The sequence below is a fragment of the Eleutherodactylus coqui genome, chromosome 7 (assembly GCF_035609145.1).
Source record: "Eleutherodactylus coqui strain aEleCoq1 chromosome 7, aEleCoq1.hap1, whole genome shotgun sequence".
Taxonomy (NCBI): Eukaryota; Metazoa; Chordata; class Amphibia; order Anura; family Eleutherodactylidae; genus Eleutherodactylus; species Eleutherodactylus coqui.
Genome location: NC_089843.1, coordinates 45,814,823 through 45,833,592, shown reverse-complemented (window position 1 = coordinate 45,833,592; position 18,770 = coordinate 45,814,823). Strand labels below are relative to the sequence as shown.

The following is an 18,770-nucleotide window of genomic DNA, read 5'->3' as shown; positions in this document are numbered from 1 at the left end:
TCCTCAGCTGTCAGCTGTTATCTGCCAAATAATCTTCATTTCTGCATTCTAGAAGTCACATCACACATCGTAACCACAGAATTTCCATGTCCCCAGTATTTCCATACAGTCTCTGGGGTCTCCTGGAACCTCCCCCGTCACTCTCTATATAGATCTCATTGTACAGTCTCATCTTATAGTTTGTATCTGACAGTCCAGAAACACCAAGATGGTTTCTCGCTGTTATCTGCTGGCTGTGATCTTCATTTCTATTCAGGGTGAGAGATTAGGATCATTCCATGATTGTGTGTAGAGAAATCTATACGGTGGGATCAATCATCAGATCAGTATTTGTAGGAATAGATCCGCCATTTATCACTAATGACTATGTCTCTTCTAATCCTCAGGATCCTGTGGAGAGATTACAATGACTGTATCTCCAGATTATATCTCTGTGTCCCCCGGAGATACAGTCACCTTCTCATGTACATCCAGTGCTAGCACAGGGAATGGTATAAACTGGTACCAACAGAAACTAGGACAACCACCAAAGCTTCTTATATATAATGCAGTCACCCGACAAGCAGGAGTCCCAGACCGGTTCTCTGGTGTTAGCGCTGGATCTCCTTACACCAACTACAAGTTAACAATCACAGGAGTGACAGCAGACGATATAGCACATTATTACTGTCAGCAGCGTTATAGCTTCCCTCTCACACAGTGATACAGAGTCGTACAAAAACCTCCTTCCTCATTCACCATCATGTCTCTATAATGAAGCTTCATCCAGCTATAAAGAGAGAACTGATGGGGCGTTCAGTGGTTTTGCTTCTGTTCACATCTGTGTTTTGGACTCCATTTGTAACAGAAGCCACAACAACCTGCAGAATTATTTGTAGTGTAACCCTGTTTGGGGGTATGAACACTATTCTTCCCTCAACACACTTTGGCGCTAACCTGTATGGGACATGGAGACCTAGAACCTTCACTGAATGGAAGAACAGGCATGAAGATTAGTTTTATCAATTCCTACACCCAGGATAAAGCCTTAGTATTAAGAAAGGATATCTCTGGGCGTGGCTTAGCCGAACACTGGGATGGCCGCTTAGTCCGGAGCTCCGAGACTCCTTGCTCTCTAAAGCAACTTCAAAGCTATCAAGTCAGCTCATACTCACCCTGCTAATAGTGCCTCAAGTCCAGCGATCCTCTGATGTCTCGCTGCAAGTCCACCCAAGCCCAAGCGGGACAGCTAGAGGTGTTCTTCTCCGCTCGCGGCCAGCCGAGGGACACCGCAGCTGAAGCTCCGATACTACCGCTCTCTCCATCAGGAGAGGAGGGGGAACTCCCGGCTTCACTTTCCTCCTCACCGCAGGATTTGTCACGCAACTGAGAGGATTTATCGGAGGTGAGCGGTCTGCATAAGTCCCCTGAAGGTTCAGTCTCCCCAACAGCAGCTTTACCCAGGAAGAATAACCCCAGCAGTGATACACAAAGTGTCGCCAAAATGGCGTCGGCTTCGCATCCTAAAGGGCTCTTTATATCCCTCTGCTAGCCCTCTCAAACAACGCCCTAGATTAACAGAAGAACAAGCAGAAAGTATATGGATGCCTCCTATAAATGACTCTATTTCGTCAATACTCACAAAAGAACAACCTGCAAGAGAAGCTTTTATAAAAGGAATGGTGGTCGCCCTAAGAGACTCCCTTCAATCTAATTTTGATTCTCTGTCTTCAAATCTGAAAGCAAATTTGGTGGATTTTGATGAAATAGTTACTCACACAGAAAACAAAGTGGGAGAAATCACCCGTTCGCATAACAAACTCAACGACTCCCATTATGCTCTAGCAGAAGAGGTAGATATTCTTAAAATTAGACTGGCAGATATGGAGGATAGGAATCGCCGCAACAATATTAAGTTCAGAGGAATACCAGAATCTATCCCGCCAACAGGAATTACCAAATATTTGCAACAACTAATACAAGCTGTGATACCTGATGTCTCTTCTACGGACTTAATTATTGAGAGCCCACAGGCTGCCCAAGTCTAAATTCATACCAGTCGCAGCCCCCAGAGATGTACTGGCGCGGATTCATTTTTTCTATATAAAGGAAGCTGTAATGCAAGCAGCTCGTAAGCCTAATCAGCTTCCAGCACCTTACACAGATATCCACCTCTATACGGATTTATCCCAAGCCACTTTACAAGCTAGAAAGAAATTTTCTGCCATCACTAGCACTCTCCGCCAAGAAAAAATCCCCTATAAGTGGGGGTTTCCTCCAAAGCTTCTGATTCAAAGAGATGGTGTGACCCACATTTCCTCTAAGCCAGAAGAGGCACTTTCTCTTTTAAAAACATGGAACATTCAGCTTCCTGACAGCATGCCTGCTCTTCCTTCCAGAAGACCCAGAATCGCGGAGAAGAACCGAATGCCGAATAATTCGGATCATTGAGGCGATGGGAAAAAATGTTAACCTCTAAAGATGAGAGCCTGGATGTCGCTCTTATCTAAGTGAACTTTCCACCCCCTCATGATGAACAAGCCCACATTCTGTAAGGACTTGTTTTTCTATTTTTCTTACATAATTCATATGTTACTGTTATTGTGCAAGTTGCCACATTCATTTCCTAATCTTGTTGTTTTGAGAAGACACTCCTCAGATTCCAGGTTATACGCTAGCAAAATGTATATTACATATAGCGATTAAGCTTCTCTCTATGAATGTTAATGGGCTGAACTCGCCGTTTAAGCGCTCATCTTTATGGAGAGAATCTTTGTCCAATCATGCTGACATATTGTGTGTTCAGGAGACCCACTTTGCTGCCTCCAAGTGCCCCAAAATATCACACAAAAAAAATTCCTAATATCTATATGGCTTGCGCGCCTACTAAAAAGCAGGTCTATTAATCGCTTTTAAAGATACTGTTCATTTGGAAGTTTCTTGTCTGGAACTTGATCCTAAAGGGAGATTCATGATCTTATCAGGGAAATTAAACTCCTCTCCCTTCACAATTTTAAACGTCTATGCGCATAATAGCACGCAAATCCGTTTTTAAAATAAAACCATAAAGAAACTGCGGAAGCACGAGATGGGTAAACTAATCTTAAGACTTCAACATCATACCAGACAGACTTATGGATTCTACGGCCCATTCAGTTAGAAACGCCACCTCTCTCCTCCCCTGGATCCATAAGGAAGCGCTTTATGAAATGTTTCGATGCTTGAATGCCTTGGCCAAGGAATACACCTTTTATTCCCCCCGGCATAAATCTTTTTCATGAATAGATCTGGTGCTGGTAGACAGATGGACTGTATCCTCTGTCATTGATGCCAAAATAAATCATGCAACTTGGTCTGACCATGCCCCGATTTCCGCTACTCTTCAGTGGGGTGGATATGGGGGGGGGGGGGGATCTAGAGTTTGGAGGAATAATCTTTTCCTGATGGGGATCCCTGAAAATTCCAAAAATATAACAAATGCCCTGAAGGAATTCTTCTAAATTAACACAACCCCAGAGATTTCCTCGCTATCTGTCTGGAATATACATAAAGCTTTCATAAGGGGGATCCTCATTAAGCTGAGCGCCAACCACAAAAGAGAAAAAGCAACCCAGCTTAATAAATCCTCTCACAAATTGCGGCCACTGAACAAAAGCTCCGAGAATGCCCTACAAATGACTCTCATGAAAAACTCTTTGCACTTAGACAAAAAATGCGCAACCTTCTAATGAAAAATTTTAATAGAACATTGAAACGTTCCCGAATAAACTACTATGTCTCAATTAACAAACCATCCCGACTGATGGCAAACTTAGTTAAAAAGAAAATAACTAAAATTAAAATTCCTTTTATATTCAACCCGGAGGCAAAAAATGAAAAGATCTCCCACCCAAAACAAATTGCTGAGATTTTCCGCCAATTTTGCGCAAAATTATATAATCTTAAGGAAGATAGCTCCACACCTCAACCGTCACAGCAAAAAATCTCATCCTTCCTTCAAGACCTTAATCTTCCATTTCTTTCAGAAGCACAATTAGCCAGTTTGAATGTTCCTATAACAACAGCAGAAACATTCGAGATAATCAAAATGTTAAAACCCCAAAAATCCCCAGGTCCAGATGGATTTTCTAATGAATATTATAAAAGATTTGCACCCTCCCTTATGCCTTATATGGTCCCTGCATTCAACCAAGCAATACTCCAAAGTAAACTTCCAGAAGAAATGTTAGAAGCTACAGTGGTCGCAATACCTAAACCGGGCAAAGATCCTATACGACCAACAAACTTCCGACCAATCTCACTCCAAAATTGTGACACAAAAATATTCTCAAAAATAATAGCTCACAGACTTCTCATGATTCTACCTGATCTAATTCACTCAGACCAAGTGGGCTTCACAAAGGGAAGACAAGCCCCTGATGGCATGAGAAGAGTGTTGAACCTTCTGAACAAAATGGATATCTCTCGCTCCCCTTCTGTCTTACTAGCCTTAGATGCGGAAAAGGCATTTGACAGACTCCATTGGGGTTTTGCTTTTTCAGTTCTTGAAAAATTTGGTTTCACAGGAAATATAGTCCAAGCGGTTAGGGCCTTATACTCATCCCCCAAGGCTAGGATATTTATTGATGGCACATTATCTGACAACTTTTACAACACGAATGGCACTCGTCAAGGATGTCCATTATCACCACTCATTTTTACTTTAGTAATGGAACCCCTGGCGGAACATATTAGACTAAATCCTCAGATGCATGGAGTAAGTGCTGGTCTTCAACAGCACAAAATAAATCTTTTCGCAGACAATGTTTTACTAACGCTAACAAAACCTGCAATTTCTCTCAGAGCAGCATACACAACTCTCTCAAATTTTTCGGAGGTTTCATACTATAAATTAAATATCACCAAATCACAAATACTAAGCATCCACGTAAATGAAAAGCTGAAAATTGAATTATAACGTGAATTCACTTTTCAATGGCAATCGAGAAGCATCCCATATCTGGGAATACAAATATGCCTTCCCCTCAGAGAATTGGCTTCTGCAAATTACCTTTACCTACTATAAAATGTACAAAGTGACCTAGACAATTATAAAAAACAAGTGACTTGGTTAGGCCGAATAACATTATTAGAGATGAGCGAACACCAAAATGTTCGGGTGTTCGTTATTCGGAACGAACTTCCCGCGATGCTCGAGGGTTCGTTTCGAACAACGAACCCCATTGAAGTCAATGGGCGACCAGAGCATTTTTGTATTTCGCCGATGCTCGCTAAAGTTTTCATGTGTGAAAATCTGGGCAATTCAAGAAAGTGATGGGAATGACACAGAAACGGATAGGGCAGGCGAGGGGCTACATGTTGGGCTGCATCTCAAGTTCACAGGTCCCACTATTAAGCCACAATACCGGCAAGAGTGCCCCCCCCCCCTCCCAACAACTTTTACATCTGAAAAGCCCTCATTAGCATGGCATACCTTTGCTAAGCACCACACTACCTCCAACAAAGCACAATCACTGCCTGGATGACACTCCGCTGCCACTTCTCCTGGGTTACATGCTGACCAACCGCCCCCCCTCCCCCCCACAGCGCACACCAAAGTGTCCCTGCGCAGCCTTCAGCTGCCCTCATGCCACGCCACACTCATGTCTATTTAGAAGTGCGTCTGCCATGAGGAGGAACCGCAGGCACACACTGCAGAGGGTTGGCACGGCTAAGCAGCGACCCTCTTTAAAAGGGGCGGGGCGATAGCCCACAATGCTGTACAGAAGCAATGAGAAATAGAATCCTGTGCCACCGCCATCAGGAGCTGCACACGTAGGCATAACAATGGGGAACCTATGTGCCACACACTATTCATTCTGTCAAGGTGTCTGCATGCCCCAGTTAGACCGGGCTTTTTAATTCATAGACACAGGCAGGTACAACTCCCTATTGTGAAGTCCCTGTGGACCGACAGCATGGGTGGGTGCCAGGAAGCCACCGGCGGTACATAGAAATATCCCATTGCATTGCCCAACACAGCTGAGGTAGTAATGTCGTGCGTAATACAGGTGGGCTTCGGCCCACACTGCATGCCCCAGTCTGACCGGGGTTCTTTACAAGTGGACACATGTAGGTTACACTCCCTGTGGACCCACTGCCTGGGTGGGTGCCAGAAAGCCACCGGCGGTACATAGAAATATCCCATTGCATTGCCCAACACAGCTGAGGTAGTAATGTCGTGCGTAATGCAGGTGGGCTTCGGCCCACACTGCATGCCCCAGTCAGACTGGGGTTCTTTAGAAGTGTACAGATGTATTAAAAACTCCGTGTGCACCTACAGCATGGGTGGCTCCCTGGAACCCACCGGCGGTACACAAAAATATCCCATTGCATTGCCCAACACAGCTGAGGTAGTAATGTCGTGCGTAATGCAGGTGGGCTTCGGCCCACACTGCATGCCCCAGTCAGACTGGGGTTCTTTAGAAGTGGACACATGTAGGTTAAACTCCCTGTGGACCCACTGCCTGGGTGGGTGCCAGGAAGCCACCGGCGGTACATAGAAATATCCCATTGCATTGCCCAACACAGCTGAGGTAGTAATGTTGTGCGTAATGCAGGTGGGCTTCGGCCCACACTGCATGCCCCAGTCAGACTGGGGTTCTTTAGAAGTGTACAGATGTATTAAAAACTCCGTGTGCACCTACAGCATGGGTGGCTCCCTGGAACCCACCGGCGGTACACAAAAATATCCCATTGCATTGCCCAACACAGCTGAGGTAGTAATGTCGTGCGTAATGCAGGTGGGCTTCGGCCCACACTGCATGCCCCAGTCAGACTGGGGTTCTTTAGAAGTGGACACATGTAGGTTAAACTCCCTGTGGACCCACTGCCTGGGTGGGTGCCAGGAAGCCACCGGCGGTACATAGAAATATCCCATTGCATTGCCCAACACAGCTGAGGTAGTAATGTCGTGCGTAATGCAGGTGGGCTTCGGCCCACACTGCATGCCCCAGTCAGACTGGGGTTCTTTAGAAGTGTACAGATGTATTAAAAACTCTGTGTGCACCTACAGCATGGGTGGCTCCCTGGAACCCACCGGCGGTACACAAAAATATCCCATTGCATTGCCCAACACAGCTGAGGTAACGTCAGCTGGAATGCAGGTGGGCTAAAAATTAATTTGATTACACTGTAGGCGAGGGCCCACAAAAATTGCTGTATCAACAGTACTAATGTACATCCCAAAAATTGGCCATGGCCAGCCAAGAGGGCAGGTGAAACCCATTAATCGCTTTGGTTAATGTGGCTTAAGTGGTAACTAGGCCTGGAGGCAGCCCAGTGTAACGAAAAATTGGTTCAAGTTAAAGTTCCAACGCTTTTAAGCGCATTGAAACTTATAACAGTTGTTCAGAAAAATTATTTGAGTGAGCCTTGTGGCCCTAAGAAAAATTGCCCGTTCAGCGTGATTACGTGAGGTTTCAGGAGGAGGAGCAGGAGGAGGAGGAGGAATATTAGACACAGATTGATGAAGCAGAAATGTCCCCGTTTTGGATGGTGAGAGAGAACGTAGCTTCCATCCGCGGGTGCAGCCTACGTATTGCTTACGTATTGCTGCTGTCCGCTGGTGGAGAACAGAAGTCTGGGGAAATCCAGCCTTTGTTCATCTTGATGAGTGTTAGCCTGTCGGCACTGTCGGTTGACAAGCGGCTACGCTTATCTGTGATGATTCCCCCAGCCGCACTAAACACCCTCTCCGACAAGACGCTAGCCGCAGGACAAGCAAGCACCTCCAGGGCATACAGCGCTAGTTCAGGCCACGTGTCCAGCTTCGACACCCAGTAGTTGTAGGGGGCAGAGGCGTCACCAAGGATGGTCGTGCGATCCGCTACGTACTCCCTCACCATCCTTTTACAGTGCTCCCGCCGACTCAGCCGTGACTGGGGAGCGGTGACACAGTCTTGGTGGGGAGCCATAAAGCTGGCCAGGCCCTTAAAGACTGTTGCACTGCCTGGGATGTACATGCTGCTCGATCTACGCACATCCCCTGCTACCTTGCCCTCGGTACTGCGCCTTCTGCCACTAGCGCTGTCGCCTGGGAATTTTACCATCAGCTTGTCCGCAAGGGTCCTGTGGTATAGCAACACTCTCGAACCCCTTTCCTCTTCGGGAATCAGAGTGGGCAGGTTCTCCTTATACCGTGGATCGAGCAGTGTGTACACCCAGTAATCCGTCGTGGCCAGAATGCGTGCAACGCGAGGGTCACGAGAAAGGCATCCTAACATGAAGTCAGCCATGTGTGCCAGGGTACCTGTACGCAACACATGGCTGTCTTCACTAGGAAGATCACTTTCAGGATCCTCCTCCTCCTCCTCCTCCTCAGGCCATACACGCTCAAAGGATGACAGGCAATCAGCCGGTGTACCGTCAGCAGCGGCCCAAGCTGTCTCTTCCCCCTCCTCCTCATCCTCCTCATGCTCCTCCTCCTCCTCCTGTACGCGCTGAGAAATAGACAGGAGGGTGCCCTGACTATCCAGCGGCATACTGTCTTCCCCCGCCCCCGTTTCCGAGCGCAAAGCAGCTGCCTTTATGGTTTGCAGGGAATTTCTCAAGATGCATAGCAGAGGAATGGTGACGCTAATGATTGTAGCATCGCCGCTCACCACCTGGGTAGGCTCCTCAAAATTACCAAGGACATGGCAGATGTCTGCCAACCAGGCCCACTCTTCTGAAAGGAATTGAGGAGGCTGACTCCCACTGCGCCGCCCATGTTGGAGTTGGTATTCGACTATAGCTCTACGTTGTTCATAGAGCCTGGCCAACATGTGGAGCGTAGAGTTCCACCGTGTGGGCACGTCGCACAGCAGTCGGTGCACTGGCAGCTTAAAGTGATGTTGCAGGGTGCGCAGGGTGGCAGCGTCCGTGTGGGACTTGCGAAAATGTGCGCAGAGCCGGCGCGCCTTTACGAGCAGGTCTGACAAGCGTGGGTAGCTTTTCAGAAAGCGCTGAACCACCAAATTAAAGACGTGGGCCAGGCATGGCACGTGCGTGAGGCTGCCGAGCTGCAGAGCCGCCACCAGGTTACGGCCGTTGTCACACACGACCATGCCCGGTTGGAGGCTCAGCGGCGCAAGCCAGCGGTCGGTCTGCTGTGTCAGACCCTGCAGCAGTTCGTGGGCCGTGTGCCTCTTATCGCCTAAGCTGAGTAGTTTCAGCACGGCCTGCTGACGCTTGCCCACCGCTGTGCTGCCACACCGCGCGACACCGACTGCTGGCGACATGCTGCTGCTAACACATCTTGATTGCGAGACAGAGGAGGAGGAGGAGGAGGAGGAGGGTGCTTTAGTGGAGGAAGCATACACCTCATCATTCGGATTGGCAGCAGTGGACGGCGCAGAACTGCGGGTAGACGATAGGTTGCTCGAAGCACTTTCTGCCATCCAGGACAGGACCTGCTCACACTGCTCATTTTCTAATAACCGTCTCCCGCGTGGACCTATTAATTGGGCGATGAATGTGGGGACGCCAGAAACGTGCCTCTCTCCTAATCGCGCAGCAGTCGGCTGCGACACACCTGGATCAGCAGCTTGGCCTGTGCCCACACCCTGACTTGGCCCTCCGCGTCCTCGGCCGCGTCCACGTCCTCTAGGCCTACCCCTACCCCTCAGCATGCTGTATTACCAGTGATTTGATTTCACAGGCAGGAAATAAATTGGCGCAAGACTGCAGGCCAAATATAATTTTTTCCCTTTTTTGAAAACGAAAGGCCCCACTGCCTCTAGTGAATGAATAATCTAAGTTTAATAACTGTGCTGTTTTCCTGCTAATGTGTCACAGAACGTGAGGGTAGCAGAGTTATTAACTGTGGCAGAGCAGGTATTTTTTTTTCCCAATTAAGGAAAGCAAATGGCGAAGCCAGGAGTAAAACGTAGCTGGGTGCGTATGATTTTTACAGGTTGCAGACGCAGCCGACACGTGTCCACCGCCCTTAGGACGGACAGAGGACGGACAAATAGAATTATTTTCCGTTTTTTGGCACCAAAAGGCAGCACTGCGTATATTCAATGAACATGAGAAGTTTAATAACTGTGCTGTGTCCCTGCTAATGTGTCACAGAACGTGAGGGTAGCAGAGTTATTAACTGTGGCAGAGCAGGTATTTTTTTTCCCAATTAAGGAAAGCAAATGGCGAAGCCAGGAGTAAAACGTAGCTGGGTGCGTATGATTTTTACAGGTTGCAGACGCAGCCGACACGTGTCCACCGCCCTTAGGACGGACAGAGGCTGGACAAATAGAATTATTTTCACTTGTTTTACAAGCAAAAGGCAGCATTGCGTATATTCAATGAATAATAACTGTGTTGTGGCCCTGCCTATACAATTCTTTCCCTGCAGTATCAATGGAGGGTGCAATGCTCTGCAGAAGCGATTTTGAGAAGCAAAAAAAAATGCAGCACAGCTAACAGCAGCCAGCACAGTACTGCACACGGATAAATATGGCCCTAGAAAGGACCGTTGAGGTTCTTGAAGGCTACACTCACTCCTAACACTCTTCTGTCCCTAATGCCGGGTGCAACGTTCTGCAGAGGCGATTTTGAGAAAAAAAAATTGCCACTGCTAACAGCAGCCAACACACAGCTATCAGTGGCCCTAATAAGGACCTTTGGGGGGTCTTGAAGCCTACACTAACTACCAATTCTTTCCCTACAGCAGCTCCGGTACAAACAGCACTGTCCCTCATCTAACTCACACGGCATCTGAGGCGAACCGCGGGAGGGGCCGACTTTTATGTTCGGGTGACACCTGATCTTCCCAGCCACTCACAGCAGGGGGGTGGTATAGGGCTTGAACATCACAGGGGGAAGTTGTAATGCTTTCCCTGTCTTTCAATTGGCCAGAAAATCACGCTAACGTCTCAGGGAAGGAAGTGAAAATAACCAGAACACCGCATGGTGTTCGTTACGAATAACGAACATCCCGAACACCCTAATATTCGCACGTATATCAAGCTCGGAAGAACACGTTCGCTCATCTCTAAACATTATATAAGATGATGATTCTCCCAAAGATTATGTATTACTTTCGAACATTGCCAATTCCGGTCCCTAAACCAATAATTTCAAAAACTACTGTCTGACTCTGTCTGGGAAGGGAAACCACCTAGAATCTCTCTGTCATCTCTGGCTCTACGTACATCTCAAGGAGGAGTGGCCTTCCCAAATCTGGGAGTATATCAGTATGCCATCATCTTAAACCAATCACTATCATGGTTCACAAAACCTACATCGATTAGTTGGCCCAATCTGGAAGCAGAAGAAATTGGCTTCAAACCTTTAGCTTATTTGGTCTACGCAAAAACACTCTCTGCCATCTCTTCTTCTTTATGTTCAAGGCTAAATCTTCCTCCTTTACTTTTGACTATGAGGGCAACATTGGAAGCATGGGGCGAGCTGGCTCAATCCACACATAAATCATCGCCTTTAAAACTAAAAAAGATCCCTATTGATGCTTTAGAATATTTTATTTCAGGCCTCCAGTTGACTTCATGGTCTAAAAAAAGAATAAATTATATCTCGGACCTCCTCATCAATGGCAATATAAAACCTTTTGTAACCCTGGTGAAGGAGTTTGAAATCCCTAATGAAGACTTATTTAAATATTTTCAAATTAGATCGTTCCTTCAAACATACCAGGTACATAAACTAGACATCCCTAGGGCGATTTTTCAAAGTCTTGAAAAAATCTCACAAACAAACAAATCCCAAACCAGACTTTTTTATGACTACTTAGCAGGGAACCTAAGATCTGGGAATAATGCCACCTTTTAAATTGGGAAAAGGATTTAGGAATCACTGTCCCAGTCGAAGCATGGATAGAATCCTTTAGATGGGCAACTCGAGCTATTAAATGCGCTAACATGATTGAAACGCATAAAAAATTATTAACAAGGTGGTATTTTACACCAGCACAACTTAAAGCTCGCCACCGATCAACAAACACTTTATGCTAGAGGGGATGTAAACAAGAACGTTCCCTTTTACACATTTTCTGGTCATGTCCACTAATTGTAATGTTCTGGAAAGAAGTGTTTTCTCTACTTAAAAACTTGACAGGAATAAACATCCCTGTGCTTCCAGGCACAGCCCTCCTACTTCTAGACTTAAAACAAACTAGCCCCTCGACCAGACATCTAGTAGGGCATATACTTCTAGCTGCAAAATTGCTCATCGCAAGACGGTGGAGATTAGCTGAGGTACCAACAATTAAAGATCTGATACACATAACCTCTGAACACAGTATTTTCGAAAAAGTTCTAGCCCTTAGAAATAACACCATAGAAAAATACGATCTCATATGGAATCTGTGGCACATTAAGTTCCCGTCATGATGTCTTCTCTTTTGTTCTACCCAGTTATTACCCTTCCAACTGTTATCCCCTTTCAATCTCTACTCTTTTCCATTTGATTAAAGATTCCTCTCAATATATAGCAACCCCAATACATTAGATTCTGTTAAATAAGTATCATATTGAGTATACGACAAATTAATAAATATAATAAACTATAATAATAACTATAATAAGTACATGTAAACTTTACTGCTGTGACTACATAACTGAACTGTACTATGTAATGTATGATCTTTTGAGATGCTAATAAAAATTGAATGATGAAAAGAAAGGATCTCTCACTGAGAATAACAGTAAATATACTTAAACCGCATTTACACACAAAGACAAATGATTTCAAATGATTGAAATATTGACCATTTTAAAGATGGTTTTGCATAAAGTGTTAATGGACACTAATGTCCATTCACACTTTATTAGCTTCATTTGCATGTAAAAGGGACTCCAGAAGCTGTTTACAGATCCCGGCATGTGGTCTGAGCTCTGCAATCAGCTCCATTGTTCTCGCCTAGTCTGTCATGGGTTGTAAGAAGAATACAATGTAGTCTCCCATGCAGGACACAGCATGCAGTCTGTGTTATCTCTCAGGCCAAAAGATGGATTTTAATTAGGGATGAGCGAACGTGTCCGTTACGGACACATCCGCACCCGGACATCGGCTTTGCCGAACACTGCAGTGTTCGCGCGTAAGTGTCCGGGTGCCGCCGGGGGGCGGGGAGATGCGCGGCGGCGCGGGCGGCAGTAGCGGGGAACAGGGGGGAGCCCTCTCTCTCTCCCTCTCCCCCCCACTCCCCGCCGCACCCCCCCGCGCTGCCACGGCGGCCCCCGAACTTTTTCGCCCGAACACTGAAGTGTTCGCAAAGTTCGGTGTTCGGGCGAAAAAGGGGCGGAGCCGAACGTGTTCGCTCATCTCTAATTTTAATCTCACCCTAAAATCACTTATATGCAACAATTATCACTTACATCCCATTGTTTTTTTTAAGTATTTTAAGCGATAATCTTTGCATGTAAGTGGGCCTTTAATTTATATGGCATGTACAGTATATGCTAATAGCAGTACATACACATATTACGTTTAATATTACGACAATGAATGCTCTGATAACAAGTCCCGAGATGCTGCACTTATATACCATGTTGTGTGTGTGTATATATATATATATATATATATATATATATATATATATAAATGTTACACCTCTCCCTATCTACTACTAGGTTTGGTGACACAGCCCTACTTGAGCAGGGACATTGCCCCTATAAAGGGCGGCCCAGTGGTCTTTGGATCTGGGCCCTTGCTGCTCCTAGGAACCACGCACCCAGGATAGCACACACAAACGTGCCATCACGACAGGGACAACTGGACAGAGTAAGCTGACACACAGAACCAGAAGCACACCATACAGCAGCCAAAATGCAACCACTAGTAGCAAGTGTTAAGCTATAAATGTTAGATATTAGTTGACATTTTGATCAAAATATGGAAGCTAGTGGGCCACTGCATGGCTTCTGACTATAACGCTAGTGTCAGGGAAATTTCTGCATACAGCACCAATCAGGCCCACCCCAATGCCCAGCTGCCGGCGGTAAAGAGACACCACACACGGAGGTCTGGTATAGTTCCTCACATGGGGACATAGCTGCGCACTTTATTACAGATTACATGGGATCTTATACCCTTTGGTCTCATCACTAGGAATGGGTAATGGTCTCATTGGTTCAAATTCACCGCATAACCATATATGTAAAGTCCGGATTTCCGGCTGAGACAGTGAAAGTTATATACGTAGTTGAACAGTCGTTATCTAGATACGGCGCTTCTGGGAAAACAGCCAAGCACACTGCCTTCGTATCTGGTTCTTCTTTGCGGTGTTTAAGATACATTTTGTCTTCGCCTTGCAAGGCCTTTGGAATATCTGATGTAAGGCGACAGATTAAGTTTTTCTCATTTTAGCATTGAATAGAACTTGCATACAGTTATAAAAGCATAAAAAACATATGGCAATATTTACATATACCCTCACACTAGTCCCTACTAGAGTAAGCTGACACACAGAGCCAAAAGCACACCATACAGCAGCAAAATGCAACCACTAGTAGCAGGTGTTAAGCTATAAATGCCAGGTATTAGTTGACATTTTGATCAAAATATGGAAGCTAGTGGGCCACTGCACGGCTCCTGGCTATATTGCTAGTCCCTACACTAACCAGGAGTCCAGCGGCACCAACCTTTCTTGCAACAACCACACATAGAACCTGTTCACACCACACAGAGAGAGAGAATGAGCACTGAACAGGACTGTCCACACCTGATGTCTGGCCACCTGGACAAGACACTGTTCACCCACCTAACACATATACAGGCATGCACAACTACAAACCATAGAGAGAAGGGGCACCAGCTACCTCAGCAGAGAGTATAGGGAATATATATGCAGCAGATCAATGGGGATTGGCTGGCAGAAGGAACTCCACACAGGGTCACTCCACTAGAATGTTGCAGTCATCACCTCTCAACTTTTATCAGCAACTAGAGGATCTATAGCCAGGAGGTGGAGAAGCCCTGTACTACCTTTACTAAGGCTGCCTATCCACGGGCGTTATTGCATTGCGTCATCCACGGCAATAATCTGGCCACGGGTAATGCAGTGCACGCTTTCCATAGCATTTTGCCGTGCATGCCGCGATTTGCCATGATTCTCTGCGGTGAGCCCAACTGTCAGATAAGCTCACCGCAGAGAACTGACAGGTCTCCCCCCTCACCCTCTGCTGTGGAATATCACTAGCAATATTACACAATGGCCGTGGACAGGGGGCCTAACTGAAATGCTTCTGATAGTCCAGCATTGCTGTCTAGTGGAGCATCTGATTGCATCTAGGCTTGATCAACTACACAGATATAAAAAAAAACCTGTGGTCAAAATGGTTCAAATTCTTGGGACACACTTGTTAATTAGCTTGCATAAGATGTACTTTGGGGTTTTAATGTAACACCCCAATAGATTTACAGCTGGTATGGCTAGAGGCCTTTTGTTGTCACTCTATTTGGACACTCAGGATGGTATGTCGCAGAAATAATGGAGACCAGTCCAGTATAGTTTCGTAAACTGAGAGTTAGTTTTACAATTTTTTGTGGATGACTTTATCTGAGGTGAACAAGGATGCAATATAAGACAGGCAAGATAAAGTAAGATTGATTTGATGATTCACTGGTTTTCAGCGCGCTCCCTCTCTCTATCATTTAGCTTAAGACTGATTTATTAGACAATTTCCCCACTTGTGAAGTTGAATGAACAGATTTAAATTTGCTTTAACTAAAGGTATATTTCTGAAGCAGAGAGTCTATGGACTATGTGCTGGTCCTGGCTTCGATTTCACTGGGTAGCTGTAACTCCCTGTTTGATGAAGATGCACCTCGGAAAGGGTCTTTTGGAACTCTGCTGTAGGTTAGCAAGGGAGCGTGTTGTACACCGCACTCTACCTTGGCTAGGAATAACTCGCTGAATACTCCTCCTCGCTGACTACGGGAAATGCAACCTTTTCCTTACGCTCTCCTGGCTGAGTCTGCTTACTGCTCTGCACCACTTTCTTTTATCATCTCTATCGCTAACCGCCCACTTGCATAGGGACTTGTATGCTTGTTCCCCACCCTTGAGGTTCTGCACCAGTCAGATTAAACCTGACTGTCAGCCAATGAGAGGCCAGCTGATGTCAATGACGAGCTCTAGTTTAGAGCAGAAGTGGAGACACAGGGTCTCTCCCACAGACGGCACCTTCTGTATCCAGGGATGGCATACAGACAGGTGATACAGGACAAATGTGCTGCAAGTGTTCTCTAGAACCCGCCGCACCACTACATTAAGGTATTTGGTATTCTAATATTCTTGAAGCATTGTATGTGATTATTTCTTCCTGACCTCCTTATAACAGCACAGATTGACCACTCCGCCTTCCTAATGCTGTATTTCGCAGATCATATATATATATATATATATATATATATATATATATATATATATATATATACATACATATATATATATATATATATATATATATATATATATATACATACATATATATATATATATATATATATATATATATATATATATATATATATATAAAGGTCAAAGCCTTCACCCACTGACTGACTTGCCAGTAATTCTCTATCTTCCCGATGTTGTACAAACATAAAATTTGGCAGGAGCATTCTTTAGGTCCTAAATAGGAAAAGTAAAGGGGTCACAACTCAAGGATTCAATGCTAAATTTCAAAAGTATTGGCACCCCTGTGTAATGTAACTTCCCGGTTTCATACAAACATGAAATTTGGCACGACCATTCGTTAGGTCCATAAATAGGAAAAGTAAAGGAGTCCCAACTTGATTATTCAATGCTAAGTGCAAAAGTATTTGCACCCCTATGTAGTTTAACTTCCTGCTGTCGTACAAGCGTGAAATTTGGTGCAAGCATTCTTTTGGTCCTAAATGAGGAGCATGGGAGAGGTGGCACATTCTGCAGAGCAACATCGGTTCATGCAGCCTTAGGAGAATCTAACGCTCCTCTATATCTACACATATTTTATTTCTTGGTTACTATAAAGTAATCTTGATTTCATAACATTTTTTGTGCGAACAACACGTAAAGACCTGTATGAAAATACCTCAGGCACAGCCGGGTATATCAGCTAGTAACTCAGAATGTACAGCTTTGAGTCTTGCTCTTATTAGGTGTTTGTTACTTGTTTTTCCCCTTCTCTTTAAAATTCTGAGACCAATGGAAAGGCGAGTTCAAGCAGTAAACTTAAAAATACAAGCAGAATAAGATTTTGTATGACAACTCTACAACATTGAATTACAATTATATTTCTGGCTTGGACCCCTAGTTTATTACCTTTCGGGAAAAAATTATATGGTCAACATAAAAACCTAATAATATTATTGCTATGTGGAAAACTATCACCGCTTTATGATCATATTCCTCACGTCTCATAATCTACTGTATGCATCTTTGTTGTAAAATCAATAAAATATACATAAAAGAAATACATTCATGTCTCCTCTTATTCCTCCTCAGGATCCTGTGCACAGATTGTATGACTGTAACTCCAGAATATACCGCTGTGTCCCCCGGAGATACCGCCATCATCTCATGTACATACAGTTCTAGTGCAGCCACAAGCTTACACTGGTATCAACAGAAATCAGGACAACCACCAAACCTTCTTATCTATTATATAGCCAGGAGTCCCAGAGCGGTTCTCTGGATCCGGATCTGGAACTAATTATATGTTAACAATCAGAGGAGTGATAGAAGACGATGCCGCACATTATTACTGTCAGGAGGGTGCTAGCTTCCCTCTCACACAGTGATACAGAGCCGTACAAAAACTTCCTTCCTCATTTACTTGTAGAGAAGAATCATATTCTATATTATAGAGAAGGAGCTCAGATGAGACGTCTCCTGTGGTTTCACCTCTTCATACCCACATCTATTTCTTCTGTATTGTTCTTAAAAACATACTTTAAAACCTTTGAGAAGGCTCATCAGGGAGAAAATGGTAACATAAGCTGGCACAATTACCAAGTTGCCCATGTTGTTTTCTTTATACTTCGTCCATTAACCCTTTCCAATCCTCTATCTGACGTCTAAAGACATTCTGATTGAAGGCTGTACAGCTCCGATGTCGGAAGACATCCGGCAGGGTATTCTTACTGTAGATTACTGGCCGCTCTGTTGTCGGGGGCCTCTCCAGCATGACCCATACCGCAGTACTGGCTCTAGACAACAGATGGCGCCATTGTATAATGGCAGAAAGAGAAAGCCCCCTAGGAAACCCTGAATCCAAAATTGAATTGCAAAGGGTTAATGAAGAACACACCCCAACATACAACTCACAATATTTCAAACACATTATACATAAGAACCCTTTCAATTCTCTTCAATAGGGATAGCAGACACCCTAAAATGCCCTCCTAAAAATACAGAGCAGATCAGACCCACAGCTTAGATGCCCAAGACCAGACCCCCCTATATATAAAAAAGATACTAACATGTAACCCAAACAGTTTAGAGGTCTGTATACAGGAAGGTCAAACTACTCCTTTACAAACCTTAGTCTCAGGCTTGGACTGGTAATTTTCCCAATTAGGCAGATTCCCGGTTGGCTATGATGGTCAGTTGTCTAGTGTAAGGGCTTGCGGACTGCACATATAATCAGTATATTATAGTATCCTATCCATGCCCTTTGAGTACCAGCTTGGAGGAATCTAGCTGGCAGTCCAAGTTTATGACCACCGACTGCAGTAAAGTGGTGGTAAGCATTGCAATTGCAATGCCGCTCATCCGAGCCTGTGTGTGGAGCAGTACAGTAATGTCTGCTAGGCGCAGTGCAAGGTGTGGT

General features: G+C 45.0%; 1 gene segment (V, D, J or C); it reads left to right on the top strand.

Moving 5' to 3' along the window:
- Positions 1-208: 208 nt before the first annotated feature.
- Positions 209-703, top strand: LOC136573310 (immunoglobulin kappa variable 4-1-like). The segment is given in 2 exon segments: positions 209-257; positions 387-703. Coding segments are annotated over 2 exon segments (366 nt in total).
- Positions 704-18,770: the final 18,067 nt, after the last annotated feature.